The following is a 19,590-nucleotide window of genomic DNA, read 5'->3' on the forward strand; positions in this document are numbered from 1 at the left end:
TCTTTCTCTCTTTCTTTCTTTCTTTCTTTCTTTCTTTCCTTCCTTCCTTCCTTCCTTCCTTCCTTCCTTCCTTCCTTTCTTTCTTTCTTTCTTTCTTTCTTTCTTTCTTTCCTTCCTTCCTTCCTTCCTTCCTTCCTTCCTTCCTTCCTTCCTTCCTTTCCTTCCTTCCTTCCTTCCTTCCTTCCTTCCTTCCTTTCCTTCCTTCCTTCCTTCCTTCCTTCCTTCCTTCCTTCCTTCCTTCCTTTCTTTCTTTCTTTCTTTCTTTCTTTCTTTCTTTCTTTCTTTCTTTCTTTCTTTCTTTCTTTCCTTCCTTCCTTCCTTCCTTCCTTCCTTCCTTCCTTCCTTCCTTCCTTCCTTCTTTCTTTCTTTCTTTTCTTTCTTAGGAATGTTATGGCTCATAGGTGGTTGTTCTGATTAAGCCAAATGAGTTAAACTGAGTCACATCAGCTGAGTTTCCTGGTTGCTGGATTCCCGAAACTGTCACATTGTGTTCCTTGGTTACATTAAGGTGAGGTCTGTTCAGATGAGTCAATATTAAATGAGTACTTGTGCCAAGTTCAAGGTTGCCTTGTAGGGTGAAACTTACCAAGTTGCAGAGCCTTGCTGGACCTTTATTTCTCCAAGTGAAATATGTGGCTACCATCAGGGACCATGGGGGCTGATTATGTGTCAATCTAATCCCACTACTTGATTTTATAAGTGAGAAAGCGAAGACCAGGAGATGTTGAGTGACCTGTCCACACTCACACAGCTTGGGGGAATCAGGACCAAGACTACAGGGTTAGGGTATATGGAAAGAGGCTTGCTTTCCAATTAAGCATTGGCCAATAATCAGCAATGTGATTTGGGCAAGTCATTTCTCTGCACTGATCAAAATGAATGAAAAGATAGAATAAAATGTGAAACTTTCTAGTTTCCTTAATTATTTTTTAGGCCCAAATAGGAGCTAGGTAGATTGACAAAGAAATTCTTAGTAAAAAAAAAAAAAAGGACATAAAAATCGAGGAATGATGCTACTCATTTTGTCATTTGCATCCATTTCTGAAGGATATTTGCATTGTCATGTGTCTCCACATTAGTGATGTTTAGTGCTCTTAGCAGTATTTTTTTTTCCTTTGAGGAAAGAATGCAATGCCCTTTAATAAGTGCTCTTGTTGAGGAGAGATGAGGCTGAGGGAGCCTGACTGAGCTCTAAGAACCTTGCACTCATTAGTAGGTCTAAAGGCTTAATGCACATTAATGGACCAGGAACATATTAATTCTTATTAATTCTTTTCTGGAATGAAGAGGCATCCATGTATACAAGCTTGCTATTCTCAGAGCAACTTCAATTGTACATGTTTTATTAATTAACCTCGTTTTCTTTGATCATAGAAGTAATATAGAAACATAGCAAAAGCACAAAAAGTTCAAAATACATAGCATGAAAACTAGAAGGCTCCCTTTCCGCCCACCCTGGTGTTAGTCCCCAACGACAACCGCTTTGAACAATTTCTATTTTTAGTTTTCCTGCTAATTTACCATAATAAATGTCATGTTTTACTTCTCCCAATTTTTGATTTTGAAAGATTTTAAACTTACAAAGGAGTTGCAAGAAGAATTCACCTAGATTTATCACCTGTTAACAGCTTGTCATATTTAGCTTTCTTTCACCCTCCATATATATACATATTCTCCTTTTTGCTGAACCATTTGAGGAACAGTTGCAGATGCCGTTTCTGCCCAAAACATCTCAACATGCATGCCCCAAGAGGAAGGACATTCACTCTCCTCCATGACCACAATGTAATCCTCCCACTCAGAAAACGTAGCACTGATACTATTACATAATAAAACGTCCATATTCAAATTTCCACAATTGTCCAATAACGTCCCTTTCAACTTTTTAAAAATCCAGGATCCAATCACTCATCACACATTGCCCTGAGTTGCTGTCTCTTCAGTCTTCTTTAATGTAGAATAGTTCGATTTTTCTTTCATGACACTGATATTTTTAAAAGAGTCCAGGCCAGGTGTTTTGCAGAATGTCTTCTAGTGTGGATCTGTCTGATTGTTTCCTCATGATTACGTTCAGCTTCTACATTTTTGGCAGGAGTGCTACAGAGATGATGTTCTGTCTCTCAGTGCAATGTATCAGCAGGCACGTGATGTCAGTTTGTCCCATTATTAGTGATGCTAAATGTGGACATTTTGTTAAGATGCTATCTGCCAGATTCCTCCATTGCTTTAAAGGTACTCTTTCCTCTTGTCATTAGTGAGTAGAAATCAGGGGTGATCCTTAAAGACCCTGTGAGCATCCTGTTTTCCAACCATCTTTCAGTCAATGGTTTTAATATCCAGTGATGAATCTTGCCTGAATCACTCATTACTATGTGGTGGTAAAGTGGTGACTTTTCTAATTCCATCACTTCTACATTTATGAGTTGGCATTTTTCTTTAAAAAAATTGCTTTCCTTTCTTTGCCTCTCTTTGCTTTAATTTTTATTTTTAAATATCAGATTAGAACACATGGATTCTTTTAGAATTGTTCAATATGTTATTATCTATTCCTGTCATTTATTTCAATACTCAAATTATTCCAAATCTGGCCAGTGGGAGCCCCTTCAAGCTGGCTCTCTCTGCCTCCACATGGCAGTTACCTTCCATTCGGAGCACTTTCTTACTTTCCACACAAGATGTTCTGGGTTCACATTGTACTCTCCCTGCCTCAGCCTTAGGAGTCTTCTGTTATAAAAATCGTAAAAATTAGAGTAAATTCCCTTCCTTCTACCTTGTCTCCCCTTTCCACTTCCCAAATTTGATAGATAATTACTTTTTGTGTTGTCGAGATTTATCACATTACATTTGGATCTGTACCTCTACTTGAACTAGTTCATTCTTTGCTTATAGGTTGTTTCTGAAAATTAAAAGCCAATCAATAAGATGTACTTTATGATTAAGTTCCCATTAGAAACAATTATGCGTTGGGGCTGTTATTTCTGTGTAGATAGGAAATCTCCTAAGGGGCTTGTTAAAGATTCACATTCCTCAGCCATACTCCCACAAAATTCTGAATCAATAAATTTAAGGGGTCTGGTGATTCTAAGACTTCTGAACAAGCAGCATTGGGTGCATAAAGAAGGAAATAGAATCCTGTGTCATTAAAATTTGGCAGCTTGACTGAGAATCTTTCAAGGGCCAGTTCCTAAAGAATTCTTTAATTTTCTTTCCAGTTGTATTCCATTTTTCTGGGTCATATTTCGCTCAAGCTATTTCTTATACACTGTGGCATTGTCTTTCTTGGATACTTTAAACAGTTTTACACTTCTAGAGTAATTTTTTTTGTTATCAGATGTGTGTGGTAAAATTTCTAAGCCCTTTTGTAAAAATGCTTCATTTTACTCTCATACTTAGTGGACAGTTTGGTTTGAGAAGTAAGAAGTCTTTTGTTGGTCTAATTTGTATCCTTCTTGAGGCAAGGTGCTTGTTCCCCTCTGAGTTCTTTTAGGATTTCTTTCTTTATTACTAGGGTTCTAAAAATTCATTATTATATGCCTTGGTATAGATCTTTTTTTCACTAACCCCGTTTGGCACTTGGTGGGTTCCTTTAGTCTTAAGATTTTTTATTTATTTGTTTTTTTAGGCAAAGATAATTTTCTTCTCATATTTCTTTTACGAGTTCTTCCTTTTAATTTGCTCTCTTTTCTCCTAATATTAATTTTAGACTCATGTTGACTTTTTAGATCTGTTCTCTATGCCTCTGAACGTTTCTCCATATTTCCCCATCTTTTTGTCTTTTTGTTCTGTTTTGGGAGACTTCTTTATTTTCCAGTTTATGAGCTGTGTAAGTGGGTTGGGTGTATTGTTGGTCTAGCGTTCCTGTTGGGGACTAGGTGGGAATTGTGCGGTTTGGGGACAAACTGCCAAAAAAAAAAAAGTTTTACTCTGAGCATGAAGTGCGATTGTATATTTCAACGCTAGATGGAGCTGTCTTTCCTTTTCTGCCCCGTGTCTCTCATGGAAGGTTAAGAGTTACCTCTACCCTACTTGCGAGGGCCCCCATCACCCTCACTAGGATGCTTCCCTAGTCAGGTTGTTCTTCACAGAGATACTCTCACTCAGGGTTTATCCCAAATCCAAAGCTGTGTCCTCTGGCCAGTGTTAAGTGGGAAAGCAGGGGGAGGAGCCTACTGGCCCTGCTGTGCCTGATGCGGGCACTTCTTGAATTATCCTGGTCGCACTGCGCTCCCCCCACCTTCGCCACTTCTGCTCTTCCTAACAGTCCGTGCAGAGCTTAGAGCTTTGCAGCACAGTTGGGGCTCTGGACTTAGACTACCTGGGTTTAAATCCCATCTCTGCTACATGTTAGCTCTGTGAGTCTCACTAAATCTCAGCTGTAAAATGGGGATTGTAACAACATAGTGATCAGTGTATAGTAAGTGCTTGGTTATTATTCGTGACTATGAAGACTATGAACTCTGATATGTTCAGCTGTGATTTTTACCTGCCTTTTTTCTATCAATCTCATCCCACCTATTTTTAAAAACATTTTTTAAATCAAAATGACCTATGCACATTCTCTTAAAGAGCAAATACTTAAGTCTTATAACTGAAAACCAGCATCCTCTGCTCCATCCTGCCCCACACTTGAGCCCCACTCCTATTATTATGACATATAAATATTATTCACAGCTCAAAGCTGAGCTGTAGTGGCTTGTGATGAACATTTCCTTATTTATACACCATTTTGGGGTTTTTTTTCTAGGATTAATAGTCACTTCATCATTTATTCATTTAATTTTTCTATACACTTACGGTAAATCTATCCCTAAACTTTTCTTTCAAAGAACACCACTCAATAGGTTAAAACACATTGCCTGATGGATAGTTTTAGCTTTTCTCTTGGAGGCTTCACTCCTGGTGCCCTCTGTTCCCCTGCAGATTCCCCTGCTCCAATCTGGACTGGTTGCTCTCTGGACCTGCTGCATGCTGTCATCCCTTGGCCTCCCTTCACCATTATCCAGGAATTCCACCCACCTCTCTCCAGTGTTGGAAGCTCTGTAACAAAGTGGAAAACTGGATGTGGCAGAAGATGCCTTGGTTTGATTCCTGGCCCTTCAGTGTTGAGCACATTCCTTGTCTCTTCCAGCCTCGCAGCATGCAGGGATTTACTGGAAGACTAGAGGGACTTGGAGTTGATGGGAGGCTGGAAGAGCAGGAACCAGAGGCTCTAGAGGCTGGAGCAATCTGCTCAGGATGTCTCCACGGCCTCTGGTGCCCGCTGTGACCACCTTGGCATTATTCACTTGGAGTTCAAAGTGCTTGGCAGAAATACCTGATTGGCCGAGGCCGTGATCTCATGGATACTGGGGTTGGGGGAATGAGGATTTTCTCTGTCTGATTCCTGAGCCTAAAGAAGTAGGTGGTGGAATTTGTAGCTCTAAAGGAGGGCAGGTTTGGGGTCCCTGGCCAAGCACCCAGGGCCTGTGTCACTAACCTCTGCCCCAAACAGAAGGAGAAAGCATATGCCTGGATCACGATCCCACAGTGTGACCCCTGCGCTGGCTCAGGTGGGAGTCAAGGCAGTACAGGCAAGTGGTTTAAGACCCCCAGCCCTTTGTACCCACATCCTCTCCCACCTAATATGTCCTCCTTCCCTCCTTCCACCTCCTCCTCTCGGGGTCCTCTTCTTCCAAGTCTGAATCAAGCCTCTCCTGTCCTTAGGCCCCTCATGATGCCTGCTGGGGTAGGGCTGACACTTCCCAGCACTGTGCCTCCACCTCCTCTACCAGCACTGATGGGGAAGGGGAGGGGCAGGTGTGCCCTTGAATGTTTGCAGAGTGAATGGGTGTGCGCATGTGCCCAGGAACTTCGCATCCTCCAGGGCTTCCAGGGAAAGGCAAGGCCTCCCACATTCCAGCCCCTTTCTGTTTCTCCTTCTCTCCCCAGCCCCATCCCTAAGGTGGGGTCAAGGCCTTGCTGAGTGCAGCAAGGCTAAAGGTTGAAGCAGCCACCTCTGCAGGAGCCAGTGGGCCTCCAGAGAGGGTAAGCAGGAAGGGCTGCCAAGCCTGCCCCACACCCCAACCCTGCCTGGCTGGGTGTGGGAGAATAGAGGGCACAGGGCAAGGTGCGCAGGGCTGGGAAGGGCTGAGGAGCCAGGCCACAAGGCCACTTTTGGAAGGAGGAGGTTTCCAGCCTGCCTTCCACCCAGTGGGTGAGCCAGCTGGGGAGGAACCCACCTGTGCCCTCTCCAGGCCTGTCCTCATAGCCTAAGAAAGGAGTCAGCACTGGATGCATTGTCGAGAAGCCTGCAGTCCAGTCTTCACTGGACACTTGCTCAGAACCTGCTCAGGGCCAGGCTGGAGATGGGTGGGGTATAAAGACGAGTAAGATCCATTTCCTCCTCTAGGGGAGCTCACACTAGACATTTAGGGAACGATAAACATACCAATACTCATTGAACACCATGTGCCAGACAGATCTAAGTCCACACGTATTCACAGCTAATGCAGTGGTCACAATAACCCAGGGGATAATGAGGCACAGAGAGATCAAGAAGCTGGGATTACACAGTAGGTTGTGTGTTGAGATCCACGCTAGGCACCTGGCATCAGAGTCCCTGCATTTAGCCCTCGTACTATGCATCCTCTATGCCCACCCCAGTGCCGGCAGCCCTGGCCCACACATTCAGCATCTTAATCCTGTCCCTGCTTCCCCACTGGCAGGCTAGTAAGTTCCCTAAACTTGCCAGGCGCCAAAGTGTGCTTGAGGGTATCACCGCTTTCGTTGCCCTTTACCGCTCACCACGGTGACATCTTCCCTGAGGGCTTGTCTGCTCATCCTGTAGAAGCTTCAGGCTCCTGTGGCTCACCTGTCTCACAGGCCCATGGAGGGTCTTGCACAGAGCAGGTGCTCTGGTGTGCTTGCTGTTTGGTGGGTTGATGGAGGATGCTTTCATTTCCCTCGGTCTCTGGGACATGAACAAAGGGTCCTCTACCTGTACATTGGAGCCACCTGGGGAGTTTTAACCACTACTGATGCCCAGCCCCCACTCCCAGAGGTTCTGATGTAATTGGTGTGCGGTGCAGTGTGAGCGTGAGGAATTTTAAACACTCCCAGGGCGATTCTGATGTGCATTCTCGGCTGAGAACCCCTGTAATGTAATACGTGGCAGTTATTAACATTAATTATACATCTCTCCATCCAACATATGATTGCCAAGTGCCAGGTACTTGGGTGCCCTTGGGGGACAATAGATAACAGGACAGTTATGATCCCTTACCTTGTGGCACATATATTCTAGTAATTCAATTTAACAGGCATACCGGGTTGGGGATATTAGGCACCATACAGGTATAAAGATGAACAAGGCATTCTCCTTGCCCTTGAGGGAAAGAGACGTGGATGCTAATTACAACTAAAACAGAGGAAGGGGAATGCCAGTTAGGTAAAAGACAAGAGTGGGAGGGTTCAGGGGAGAAAGTCCTCTAGAGGGCAGATCAGGGAAGTTTCCAAGGAAGACACGATACCGAAGGGGGCACTTGAGGATAGGTAGGATTTTTGAAGGGTAGGATGAGGGAGTGGTGCAGAATGGCTTAAACAAAAGCATGGAGGCAAGAATGGCTAGTAATCCAAGCTGGCAAAAGGGCTGGATGTGCACATATACGAGGGAAGAGGATGTGTGTGCATGGTGGGGACATGCAGGTTGGAGCCTTAAATGCCAGGACAGGCATTTGGACTCTGGTCAGCCGTGGGAACCATGCAGGAGCTGAGGCTGGGGTGCATAATTCTTTTTTTTTTTTTTTAACATTTTTTATTGATTTATAATCATTTTACAATGTTGTGTCAAATTCCAGTGTTCAGCACAATTTTTCAGTCATTCATGGACATATACACACTCATGGTCACATTTTTTTCTCTGTGAGTTATCATAACATTTTGTGTATATTTCCCTGTGCTATACAGTGTAATCTTGTTTATCTATTCTACAATTTTGAAATCCCAGTCTATCCCTTCCCACCCTCCACCCCCCTGGTAACCACAAGTCTGTATTCTCTGTCTGTGAGTCTATTTCTGTCCTGTATTTACGCTTTGTTTTTGTTTGTTTGTTTGTTTTTGTTTTTGTTGGGGTGCATAATTCTTAGCTCTTCATACCTGGGCCTCCATCTGGCTTCATTCTGGAGTAGGTGTCCTTGCTGCCACCACCCTTGGGGTCTCCCCTTCTCTGCCCACTGCTGCCTTGGCCCTGTGTTCAGTGCTCAGTAGCCTGTCCGCTGCTCTCAGGTGAGGCAGTCCACCTCAAGCATAAAATGCATTTCCACATGGTACCTCCCTGAGCTATTGAACTGGGCAGGTACAGTGGAAAGAGTATCAGACTGAGAATTGGGAGCGGGGCTGGTTCTAATCTTAGCTCTAGCTCGCACCAGCTATGTGACCTTGGGCAAGTCACATCTCTTCTCTGAGCCTCAGTTTTCCTCAGCTGGATGAGATGATTGACAGTGACCCTTCCAGCTGTGTCATTCTTTGACCAGTTTGCTGTGGGTCAAACCCAAGAATGTCTGTTTTGCCTTGGGCAAGGGGATGCTGCTGCTGTAAATTAAATATTAAGCATAAGCTCAGAGGGGAAGGGATGGAGAGGCTACATGCAGCTGTTCCAGCAGCCTTTCCTGAACCCAGCCTTGGATTCATCATCGCCCAGGCACCAGCCATGTGAATGAAGAAGCCTCCAGAGGATTTCAGCCCCTAGGCATTCAAGTCACTCCCAACCACTCAAGTCTTCCCAAGTGAAGCCCCAGACATGTGGAGCAGAGGTAAGCCATATGTGCTGCACACTCTCTGCCTTTCTGACCCTGAGTATGTGAGTCTAACAAAATTATTGCTTCATGCCACCAAGGCTGGGGTGGTTTGTTACACAGCAAAAAATAACCGAAATGGGGGTGTTCTGAGGGTGGTCTGAGGATGAAGAGCCTCCCTATGCTGGTGAAGCCTCACTAGTGGTCACTGACTTGGAAAGCCTTCTCTGTTCTTGGACACAACTCTACTCAAGGTAGCCTCGTGCTCTTGGGAGAGGTGGCTTGGAGCCTGCACTGTCCTGGGATGTTGTCAATTTTATAAACAAGGAGGCACTGGGATTTTTCCAGAGGCTATCACAGATGCTCAGTTACCAGTCAGCTGGTGGGGAGGGGGTCAGAGGAAGGCTGGTTCATCTGGACTTGAAAATAGCCCAGTATCTGGAAAGGCTAAAGCAGGGATGGGAGGTTGCTCACTCACACAGGTAGAGGTCCTCTAGGTGCATCTTACACCCTCTAACTCGTTTTAATCCTCCATTAGATGCTGTAAGGAGGGGTGTTTGCCAGCTTTGCTGGTGAAGAACAAGTTCAGATGCCATGCCCAAGACTACACTCACACCCCAGACGGCAGGGCAGAGCTTTGAACCAAATGACTCTGAGACTAATGCTCTTTCCTCTAAGACTGGCTTGAGGAGGCCCCTGGATAACTTAGGGATGGAGGCTTTGGGAAGGGACCTTCATTTCCTTTCCCTAAACAGCCTCTTGAAATGAGACCACTGAATTTGGCTGAAATTCTGTTTCCACTTCCTTCCTCCCACCACCCCCTCCACTCTCATTTCTTTTTCCTCCCGGTATTTTTGGTAGAAGGGAGAGAGGCGGACTCACTCCTAAGTCTTTCATTAGGGGAGGCTTGATGATAATGCGAGGCTTCACTCAACCAACCTCGCCAAGCAGGGCTGGGGGCACAGAGGCCAGGCTGCTCCCAAGCAGGGGTGGGGGTGGTGAGGGGATGGGGTGGAGTGGTAAGGAGGGGAGTGTCCCTCCCCATCACGGTCTCCACCCCACTGTGAACCGTGGATGGTGAGGTTCCCAGAAGAATCTGTGCATTGTCGCAGCATTCTTGCTGGGAGGGAGGAAGTGGCCTAGTCCCTGGTGAGACTTCCTCTCTCACGGTGTTTGTGTGGGAGCGGGGGACTAGAAAATACCACTTTCTGAGTGATCCTGCCAGGCTGTATCAATTGCATCTGCTCATTTAAATCCGTTTCCAGATAAAGTTTGGAGAAGTTAGCTGACTTACCCAAGGCCACACAGCAGGTGAGCGGCCGAGCTCATAAAGACGCCCTGGAGGTCTTGTCACTGGTTCTCGCCCTTTTTCCTGGGAACCTCAGGGGCCCGGAGGTGCCCAGCCCGAGGAGGCCGGGAGGCTCTCTGCCCTCAGCCTGGGACTGTCCCGAGGGGGCTCCCAGCAGGGGGCGCCCCGAACCCCGTCTCGGGCCTCGGGGCGCGCCTCCAGCCGGCGCCTGGGACGGGGCCGGCCGCTCCGCCCCCTCGGCTCCACAGCGGCTCTGCGGGCGGGCGGGCGGGCGGGCGCCGGGCGCGCAGGGAGCAGAGCAGAGCCGAGCCGCGCGCCCCTCGTGGCCCCCGCGCCCGCCGCCGCGCAGATTCCCGCCGTGAGTAGCGCCGGTCCGCGGGCTCGACGGGCGGGACGGGGCGCGCGGCCCGGGGCGGGGGCTGGCGGGGGCGAATTGCTCCGGGGCGCTCCCTCGTGTCCCCAAGTCAGTCGCCCGGTCCTTGACGGCGCCCCCGAGGTATGGCCGGCCTTGGCCTTGGGCGCTCCGGCTCTGGCTCTGACTGGAACCCGCTGCGCCTCAGGGCGCGCTCCAAAATCTAGCACTGTGACCCGAGGGACCGGGTGGGAGCGGCAGTCAGAGACCTGGCGCCTCGGGAGGAGCTGGGAGGCAGACTTCCATCAAGTTAGGACCCCCTGACGGGAGGGAACACCCGAGGTTTCCCAGAGGAGAGGGGCCAGGGCCTCTCAGCATCAGCCTCTCATACCTCCTTCTCCCCCTTGTGTGAGGGCTAAGCGGTGCGAGGAGGCTGCTCCGTATCCAGTCAGCTGTGTATGTGGCGAAAAGAAGCTGTGGTCCCCGCAGTCGCGAGCCCGGCCTGGGGCAGAGTTAGGGTGGGCATGGGAACAGCCAGAAGGTCTGCGGGGGTGCTGTCGACAGTTGACCCGACTGTGGGCCCGGCATTGTGCACGTCTCACAGCATGAGCGGGTCTGGCTAATCCTCACTGTATCTCTGCAAGGTGCGCATTAGTGTTTTCACTTTAGGAAGGAAGAGAGGAGGCCCGCAGGGGTGGGCATTGAGGCCACGCAGGTCGTGGTAGATTAGGAGTGCCCATGGGAAGAGAGGATACATGCCTGGCTGCCTCAGTGGCAGGTGGGAAGGTCCCTGGAGGCAGGTGAAGAGAGCACTGCCCCTGACACCTTGTATTCTAGAATCTGCTGGAAGGCTGCTGTGGTTTCTGACCCTGTGGTTCTCAGCTGCCTCCGTGTGAGGTATTCCTGAGAGAGTCGTGGTGACAGGGGTACTGACACCTTGGCTTCTTCACAGTTACTTCCAGAGTCCTGTTCTTCCCCGAACCACCCATCTCCCAAGATGTGTTTTCAGCACCGGAAGTGGCTCCCATTCAGCAGCTTTGGGAGAGACTTGGGCAGGGGGCAGAGTGGTGTGTGGATGTCGGTGAGTGTGTGCTGGTCTGGGACAAGTTTCTCACTGGCAGAAACCAGACCTGAACTGACACTGACCACCTCCCTAAGGCCCCTCTGGTTGTTAGATGAGGTGAACAAGCAGGCTGCCCAGGGGAGCTGGACCTTTACCACAAAGAGAGTTTTCTCGTGTCAACTTAGTTAGCTAGCTGATCTTCTCGGAGCCCCAACTTCCTCATCAGAGATTGGGGTGGTCAAAGCCTCCAATGCATGGAAGGGCTCTGTAATGCCGGCTGCCCCCCGCCCCCTTCTATTGGCAGGCTCCTCAGAGCCTGGATGTGATGGTTCTTAACGGGTGAACGGGGACAATTATGATCCCATTTCACAGACTTGCCCTGGGTGAGGATGTGTGAGAGTTCAGCAGAGAGAGCTGGGCCCATGGGGCAAGTGGGTGAAAGTTCCCTCTGGGATGATCCTCCAACCCTGGAGACCACTTCCTAGGTTGTCTGTTCCTCAGGAGGCGCCTGACTTCCCATCCGTGGTGCCACTGTTGGAGGGTTAAGGGCGCTGTCAACAGAAGCTGGGGGAAGAGCGGCTGGAGTGCACTAGCTGTGTGACTTTTAGCAAGTCCCTTCCCCTGTGTGGACCTCAGTTTCCTCCTTTTGTAAAAGAAGTGGGTTTGACCAGACAGCAGTGGATTTACACTCCTCTTACCCATGAATTTTTACACAGAACCCAACATATAGTGTAGATAAAATGGAACTCCTCTGACTCCCCTTCCTCATGCTGGTGGCTCCTGAGCAGACTCAAAAAATCCCCTAGGAGTTCTTCGAAGTTCCTTTTTGTGAGGTTCTAGGAAATCTGTGTTGACCTTCAGAAGTGTTGCCTAGTATTAGGGCTGGGGGCAGGAATGTGAATTCTAGGGATCCCATTAAGAGAAATGTGAGTGTGGAGATGGCCTCATCCTGGGAATGTCAGGAGCCGATGGCCTGGGCCTCTGGCCAAAAGGTGTATCTGTGCCCTCTGTCATGTAGTTTCATCATTTCAGGGCCAGAAAAGTACCTGTGCCTCTGGGTCCTAGGTGGTGACTATAATCCCCCCATCAGTGTCTCCCCTTTACTTTTATGTCTGCATGAAGTGCAAAAATGCAGGTTCATCTTGGGGAGAGATGTCATGAAGGGCCTTTAGCTGTTTTTTCCTGATGGGCTTTCTGAGCAGCAGCCTTGAGAAGGACGGCTGGGGCACTAAATTTAAATCGACCAATGTTTATGGAGTGCCTGCTGTATACCAGCTACCACAAGGGGTCAGAGGTGAGGATGTCACAACTCCTGCCCTCATGAGGCTCCAAGACAATAGGCAGGAGGGAAGGAATTTGTGGGAACCATCCAAGGACAGATTAAAGACTTTTTACATATGTTATCTCATTTGTCCCATAAAGTAGATGTTAGACTCATTTTTTTATTATGTAAAATTTTGATTGCATACAAAATAAGTGTACATGCTATATATCCATGTGACCACCAGCCAGGTCAAGAAAGCACTGTTGGCACACGGAAACCCCCTTGTGTCCCCTTCCAGGCACAACCCCCTACCCAGACGTAACTTCTAGCACTGTGGATTTGTTTGACCTAAGTGAAATCACATAGTCCGTTGTCTCTTGTGTCTGGTTTCTTTCATTCAATGTTTTGTTTGTGAGTTTCATCCATGTTATTGCAGGTAGCAGTAGTTTAATTATTTTCATAATTAAATTTGTGTTGTGTAATAATTTCATTGTAGAGGTATAATTCAATTTATCCGTTCTTCTATTGATGGCTATTTGGTTGTTTCCATTTTTCAGCTATTACTAATAGTGCTGTTGTGACCATCCTAATGTGCACCATTTTGGAAAAACATCTACATGCATTTCTCTTAGGTGTGTCCACAGAAACTGCCCAGCAGTTTTCCAAAGTAGTTGTCCCAGGGAACACTCTCCCTAGCAGTGTTCGAGAGGTCTCGAGTTGCTCTGCATGTTCACCAACGCTAGGCACTGTCTGGACTCATATTCTGTGGAGGTAATTTGAAGCTCAGAAAAGTTGTCCTGTGCTCAGTGTGTGCTAGTAAGTGGCAGAGCTGGGATTTGAGCCCAGGCCTGTGTGATTGCGGGATTTGTGCTCTTTCTGGGTTACACGTAGACGTAGATTCTATGAGCCGGAACGCGATAAGCCCTAGCCCTAAAAATGTGTAAAGAGCTCTCTTTAGGAATTTAAACAGGAGGAGAATTTTCATCTGTTTTGGCAAGAGAAAGGGTCCTGGAGCCTCATAGAGTTGGTAGCGTTTGAGCCTGGCTTTGCAGGAAGGGAACAGTTTGCTAGGAGGGCTCTCCAGCTGGGCCCCCCATGGAAAGGGCCCACCTTGAGCTGAGGCGTGGCAGGGGTGAAAGTTTAGGGGGAATGGGAAAGGTCGACATTTGACTGTAATATAGGATTTATGGGGAAGGGGGCTATGCTAAAATGGTGAGTTGGGGCCAAATTGGAGGGCCTAGTTTGAGCGTAGGGGGCTGCCCTGGCCCCCGTTTCCTGGTTACCCAGGATATGGAGCCTGAGGCAGGGGCATGTTGTTTTGCTGGGGAGCTGATAGCAAACGGAGCTGGCTTCTTGCCAAGTGGAGGACCTTACCTGTTCCTGAGACCACTCTCAGGGTGTCTGCAACAGAGTTTTTTGGAAGTTTCTGATTCCATCTAGCTGTTTGAAATCAGTGGCTACCCAACCCCTACCCCCAGTTGTTTATTTGGAAGTGTTTTTTCAGCAAAAAGAAGACACCCTCTGGGCTTGCTCAGGAGGTTTGCGAGGATGGGGGTGGGTGTGAGGGGGGCCAAGCCCGACTCACCAGGAGGATCCCAAAACCTTTTCCTCAGAAGGGAACAGAATTGGTATCTCGGTGGCTGTGGGGAGCAGAAACACAAACAATGGCCTGGGTCAAATAATAATAGTAATAATCATCCTTCTTATTTGTCTAGCTTATGCCCTTATCACAGTGGATCCGCACGGGGATGTGTGAAGTAGGCGATATAGACGTTACCACCTCTGTTTATAGATGGGGGACTGAGTCCCAGAGAGGGTGCCAATGTGCTGTGGGCCACATGGCTAATATACACTCAGACTAGCCTAGAACTGGGGCTCCTGGAGCCTGCTTTTTTCCAGATTCCATACTTGCCAGGCCCTGGCTGAGCACAGAGGGAAGACCAAGCAGAGAGGAGGATGTGCGATGGACAGGCAGGAGGTTGGCAGGTGACCCTGAGAGTAAGGCCAGGGAGCCAGGCCAGCTTGCCTGGAGGTCTTCAGGGATGTGTGTGCCTTGGTAGAAGGGAGAGAGGCAGGTGCCGTCTTGGTAACAGAGCTCTGGTTTGTAGGGGGCAGAGGTGGAGGAAAGAGGGTGAAAGGTATACAGCGTCTGAGAGTGAGGAGAGCTTCAGCCACTTGGCATCGATGAGATGAGACATGCCCTTATGTAATGGTGCCTCCACCCAGCCTGGTGAAAACAGCCTCCTGGGGCTCATGGGGCCCGGGCGTGGTTGGTAGCTGATTGCCAGGCAGAAGAAAAGCTGCCAGTGCTAGCCAAAATGAGCTCTGAGAGGCCTTTGCTAATGCCTCTTGAAAGATGTATCCACAGGTAGCCGGCTTCATCTTTGTAATTTGTAGGCTGAGTCTTGGGCCCAGGCCTCAGGATGCGTCCAAGGTAGCATATGACAGTCTGGGAATGGGTGAGTTCCTTGGGGCAGGAGCATCCCAGGGGAGGATGCAGACAGTCTCTTCTGGTGGAGTGGTGAGTGCTCCCCATTGCTCAGAGTGGTCCTGTGATTCTAAGGTGCCCTGGGCAGGCAGTGTTAGCTCCATTTTACAGATGAGGGAACTGAGGCTCCTCTGACAAAGGATGAGTTCCCAGGGCTAGTTGTGGGCAACATTGCAACAAGAGCCTCAGGCTCCTGACTCCTGATGCCTGTTGTAATTTGTCACACCCCTCCCAGCCATCTTTCCCTTTGGGTGATGAGTGAGAGAGTTTGCAAATCAGTTGAGACTTGCAGTTGGGTGGCACAGCCCTGAGGGAGCTGAGGTCATGATAATCCCTTACCTTCCTACTGCATTTTACAGTTTACAAAATACTGTCCGGGTTTGCAGTGGTTTTTACGGTATTAACCCCTTTTACAGATGAGGAAGTTAAGACTCGGCAGTTTTAATGACTTACTCGGGCAAAACTGGGACTTGAAGCTGGAACTTCTGACTCCAAAACGAGTGCTCTTTTTCCCACATCGTAGCTGCCTCTTTTCTCAGTAGACCCAAATTTCATGAGAACAAACTGCGGAAGTTTCCCATGACTCTGTTTCTCTGAACTTGTTTAGAACAGATCCGGAGTGAGCAGGGCTCTTTTTCTGTCTCCTTCACAGATCTGAATTAATATAAATCAAATAAGAACAGTACATTATCAGTCCCAGGTGAGGAAATTCTCCATCAAGGCTGTCCTTGAGGAACAAGGGTTGTGGATGATTGTTGAATCATTAGCTCCCATGCGGCCAACTGCTTTTGAACCTAGGCTCAGGCTGGTGCTAATTGACATGTCTGTCCTAACCTCAGGTTTCTTCCCATTTCAGGGTGGTCCCCTCCAGGCCTCAATGAGGAGCCCAAACATGGAGATGTTCAAGCAGCAGAAGGTGGAGGACTTTTACGACATCGGGGAGGAGCTGGGGAGGTAAGTGGCTGTGAGAGGTGCAGGGAACACAAGGTGAACTGAGGTCACGCTTCACATGGTGCACTTGTCAGTACATCTGGTAGGTCATGGGCTCATCTCAAGACTGGTGGAAAGCTTTAAAAACAATCCCGAGGTTTATTCATCCTCACGGGCAGCTCTGCAAGTAATCATCTCTCTGTAAATAAAGACTTGTCAGCAGAAGGGACTAGAATCATTGAGTTCTAGGTATAACCTGGCTGATAGGGCAAATCTAAATGATTTTTGGTTTTTCTGTGAATTTTCTCCCAAAGCCCTACCCAGGCTCAACTGAGACCTGACTTGTTGGTTTTCTTCTGTGAATCCCACTTGGGATTCTCCACGGCCCCCAGGATTTTGTTTCATAAACTCAGAGCATGAATGGGAGGTGAGGTAATCCTCCTGAAAACAGATTTGCATTGAGTGACAAGCCACACAAGCCTGGTCATGAGGGTTCCTGGGATCTGAGTTACTGGGTTACGTTTTCAGGTTTGCTAAACCCATGACACAGCCGGGGGTGAGCTCAAATCTGAAGGTAGTTCCTGTTTGGAGAGAAATGAAGATTTTCCGAAGTTTTCTTCTTGCCTCCCTTTTCTAACAACTGCTAATATTCAAGTGGTGTTTTAATGATTCCAGAGCACCAGTCCTGGAGTTTGATTCTCACAACACTTCCCAGAATGGGAATTATTTTCACTCTTGTTCTTCAGATAAGGAAACTGTGGCCCAAAGCATTTGAACAAATTGCCCAAAGTTGTTCAGCCAGCAAGTGATATGGCCAAGGTCCGGCCAGTCCAGTTTGTACCCGCACACCTGTCATTTCTCTCTGATGCGCACAGTGCTTGCACACTCATACGTGCTCACCAGTACACCCAGCCTTACCTTTTTGCACACCCAGCAGAGTAGAAGCCTAGGGGTCTAGTGCCTCCACTGTATCCAAGATGCAAAACGGGAGGCCTTTCCCCTTGATAGAACTCTTGGGTTGGGACCAATTCTCTTACCTTCTTTTATGTTTAAACACAAACTAGAAAGAGCTTCACAGCTAAAGGAGCCTCACAGAAGAGTGGGAGGCACGGTAACTTCCAGTTCAGGGAATGCTAGTCCTGGCTGGCAGGGCTGGGAGCAAGTGTCTGCAGAGACCCCCAGAAGGGGGTGACTCCTCAGCCTTCCATCTGAGCCGCAGCTGCCGACAATCTGGGGCCTGTGAAGGGGTGGGAAGAGGGTGGTCAGCTGGAGTCTGACTCTGAGTGGGAAGCGGTTCTCTTCACCTCAGGTGCTTCTCCTGCCTGTGGTGACACTAGGGCGAACGGGTCCACCCTCGGCAGCAGACCTGGGCAGGCCCTGCCAGTGGCATTTGGTTCGGTGGCCTCATGTTGGCCACGCCCTCTGCGTAGGGTCTGTGCTAAGTGCTCTGGGTACCAAGATGAGCACAACGTGGTGGTCTCTGCCCTCCCGGGGCTCCAGCCTGGCCATGGGGGCGGCTGCAAGCATAACAAGGGCGGCGTTGGATGTGGCTGTGTCGGGTTGGCTGAGAACTGAGGGGTCTGAGTGGGGGGCTCTCAAGAAGGAAGGAGAAGCAGTTTCCAGGGGAATTCATCTGTTATTCTCGCTTGGTCCTGTCTCTCTCTGGCTCCATACATCAGCGCTATTAGGACTAGAAGAGACCTCATGTTTTGAGGTCCCCCACCTACAACAGGTGTGAAAGCCCTGTGTACCTCACAGCCTGGGAGCCTCAGAGGACCCTCCACCTCCAACTTTTCTAAAGAGCTAACTAGACGTAGGGAGAGTAAGAGGCAGCAGAGGCCTGATGCTTTTAGAATGGCTTGTTGTCCTAGGATTCGTGGTCTAGATGAGGGGGCTCATCTGACAGTTGAAGAAACTGAGGCTCAGAGAGGGGAGGGGTCTTGCCTGGGACCGTAATCAGGCTGGAACTGGAGCTGCCTTCGAGTGACTGCTGGGCCTTAGAAAGTTCAATCTTAGCTCTCTCTCCTCCTGTCTTTTTCATGTAACACACTATTGAGGACGTAATGCATGTCAGGCACTGTCCCAGGCAGTGGCAAACAAAATAGGCACATTCCTGTCCTCTTGCAGCTTGTGTTCCACTGGTGGTGAAAGGCAGTAAGCAAGTGAACAAGGGATCACAAAAGTATAAATCACTACAGAGTGTGACGGGATCTGAGAGAGAAGAGGGACTGTCATTTGGACTAGGTGGCCCGGGGAGGCTGTTCTGGGGAAGTGACTGAGGGCAAATGTGCAGGCAATGGAAGCAGCATGGACATAGGCCCGAGGTGGGGAGATCCTGGGACCTGAGCTGCTGGCAGGAGGCCAACGTGGACTGGGGACGTGAGCTGGGGACACACGGCGCTAGATGAGGTTGGATATATAGCCAGATCCAGCCTTCAAGCTCCCTGCCAACACAGAGTGGTGGAGAGGTTTGGATTTTGGGGACATACGGTTTGAAGTTTTGAGTCCCATTCCTAGCTGTGCAACCTTACTTGACCTCTCTGAGCCTGATTTTTTTCTTCACCTGCAAGATAGAAATAATAACAGCAGCTACATCATGGTTGTGAGGATTAAATGGGATGCTGAGTCATGGTGTCCCTCACAGAGCTGGGCGCAGGGCAAGTGTTCAGTGAACAAGAGCGTCTGGCCTTCAAAGTAAGTTTGGGGTGTCAAGGCCCCACCTCCCTGGAGCCCCTGGAGAGGACAGTGTGGGACTCCGCAGGAGGAACAGCAGGAGGGTTGGTTGTTCTGGGGAGAAGCTGTATGTAAACCTGCTTCCTCAGCTTTCTGTGAGCGCTCTCACCTTGACTCAGCAGTCTCATTGATTTTAGCTCCTCACTAAGTTCTTACTATGCAAAAATGGAAATGAGTGGGAGTCATTTTTCATTTTTACCTGTAATGTCAGATGAAAGTCACAAACATTGTGTGGAGCAAAGGAAGCCAGACTCAAGAGGCCATATATATAATTCTGCATGTGTAAAGTCCAAGGCAGGCAAAATGAATCCGTGGTGCTAGAAGTCAGGATAGTGGTTACTCTTGAGGGACTAGTGAGTGGAAGGGGGCTGAAGGGGACTTCTGGGAGGTAGGGATTGTTCTGTTTCTTGATCTGGGTGCCTATTTCACTGGTGTGTTCATTTCATGAAAATATATTAAGCCATACATGTATATGAACATTTTCCTGTAGGTATATTGTTTCTGAACTAAAAGCATGCATTAACAAACAAGGAATCTTTTGCTCCACTCCGCCCTGGTCTGGCCCCTGAAGCGCATATTTCTGGTTCCTTTGGGGGCCTTGTGTGTCTTCCTGGCTGGAGATTCCTGGGCCCGGCTGGGGCCCACCTGGCCCCGCCCATTTCACCTAATTTCTGGTTCAT

At 48.6% G+C, this 19,590-nt stretch overlaps 1 protein-coding gene across 6 annotated transcripts in view; it reads left to right on the forward strand.

Moving 5' to 3' along the window:
• The first annotated feature begins 9,953 nt into the window (after positions 1-9,953).
• Positions 9,954-19,590, forward strand: part of DAPK2 (death associated protein kinase 2) — a 106,567-nt gene continuing 96,930 nt past the window's right edge. For 2 of the 6 annotated variants that reach the window (XM_074366359.1, XM_074366357.1), the window contains exons 1-2: positions 9,954-10,082; positions 16,104-16,201. Coding sequence is in view for 4 of the 6 variants with exons in the window: in XM_074366357.1 (XP_074222458.1) it covers positions 16,125-16,201 (77 nt within the window). In the remaining 2 variants the exon portion in view is untranslated. The other 4 variants (XM_074366361.1, XM_074366356.1, XM_074366360.1 and 1 more) reach the window with 3 other exon arrangements.

The sequence above is a fragment of the Camelus bactrianus genome, chromosome 6 (genome assembly GCF_048773025.1).
Source record: "Camelus bactrianus isolate YW-2024 breed Bactrian camel chromosome 6, ASM4877302v1, whole genome shotgun sequence".
NCBI lineage: Eukaryota > Metazoa > Chordata > Mammalia > Artiodactyla > Camelidae > Camelus > Camelus bactrianus.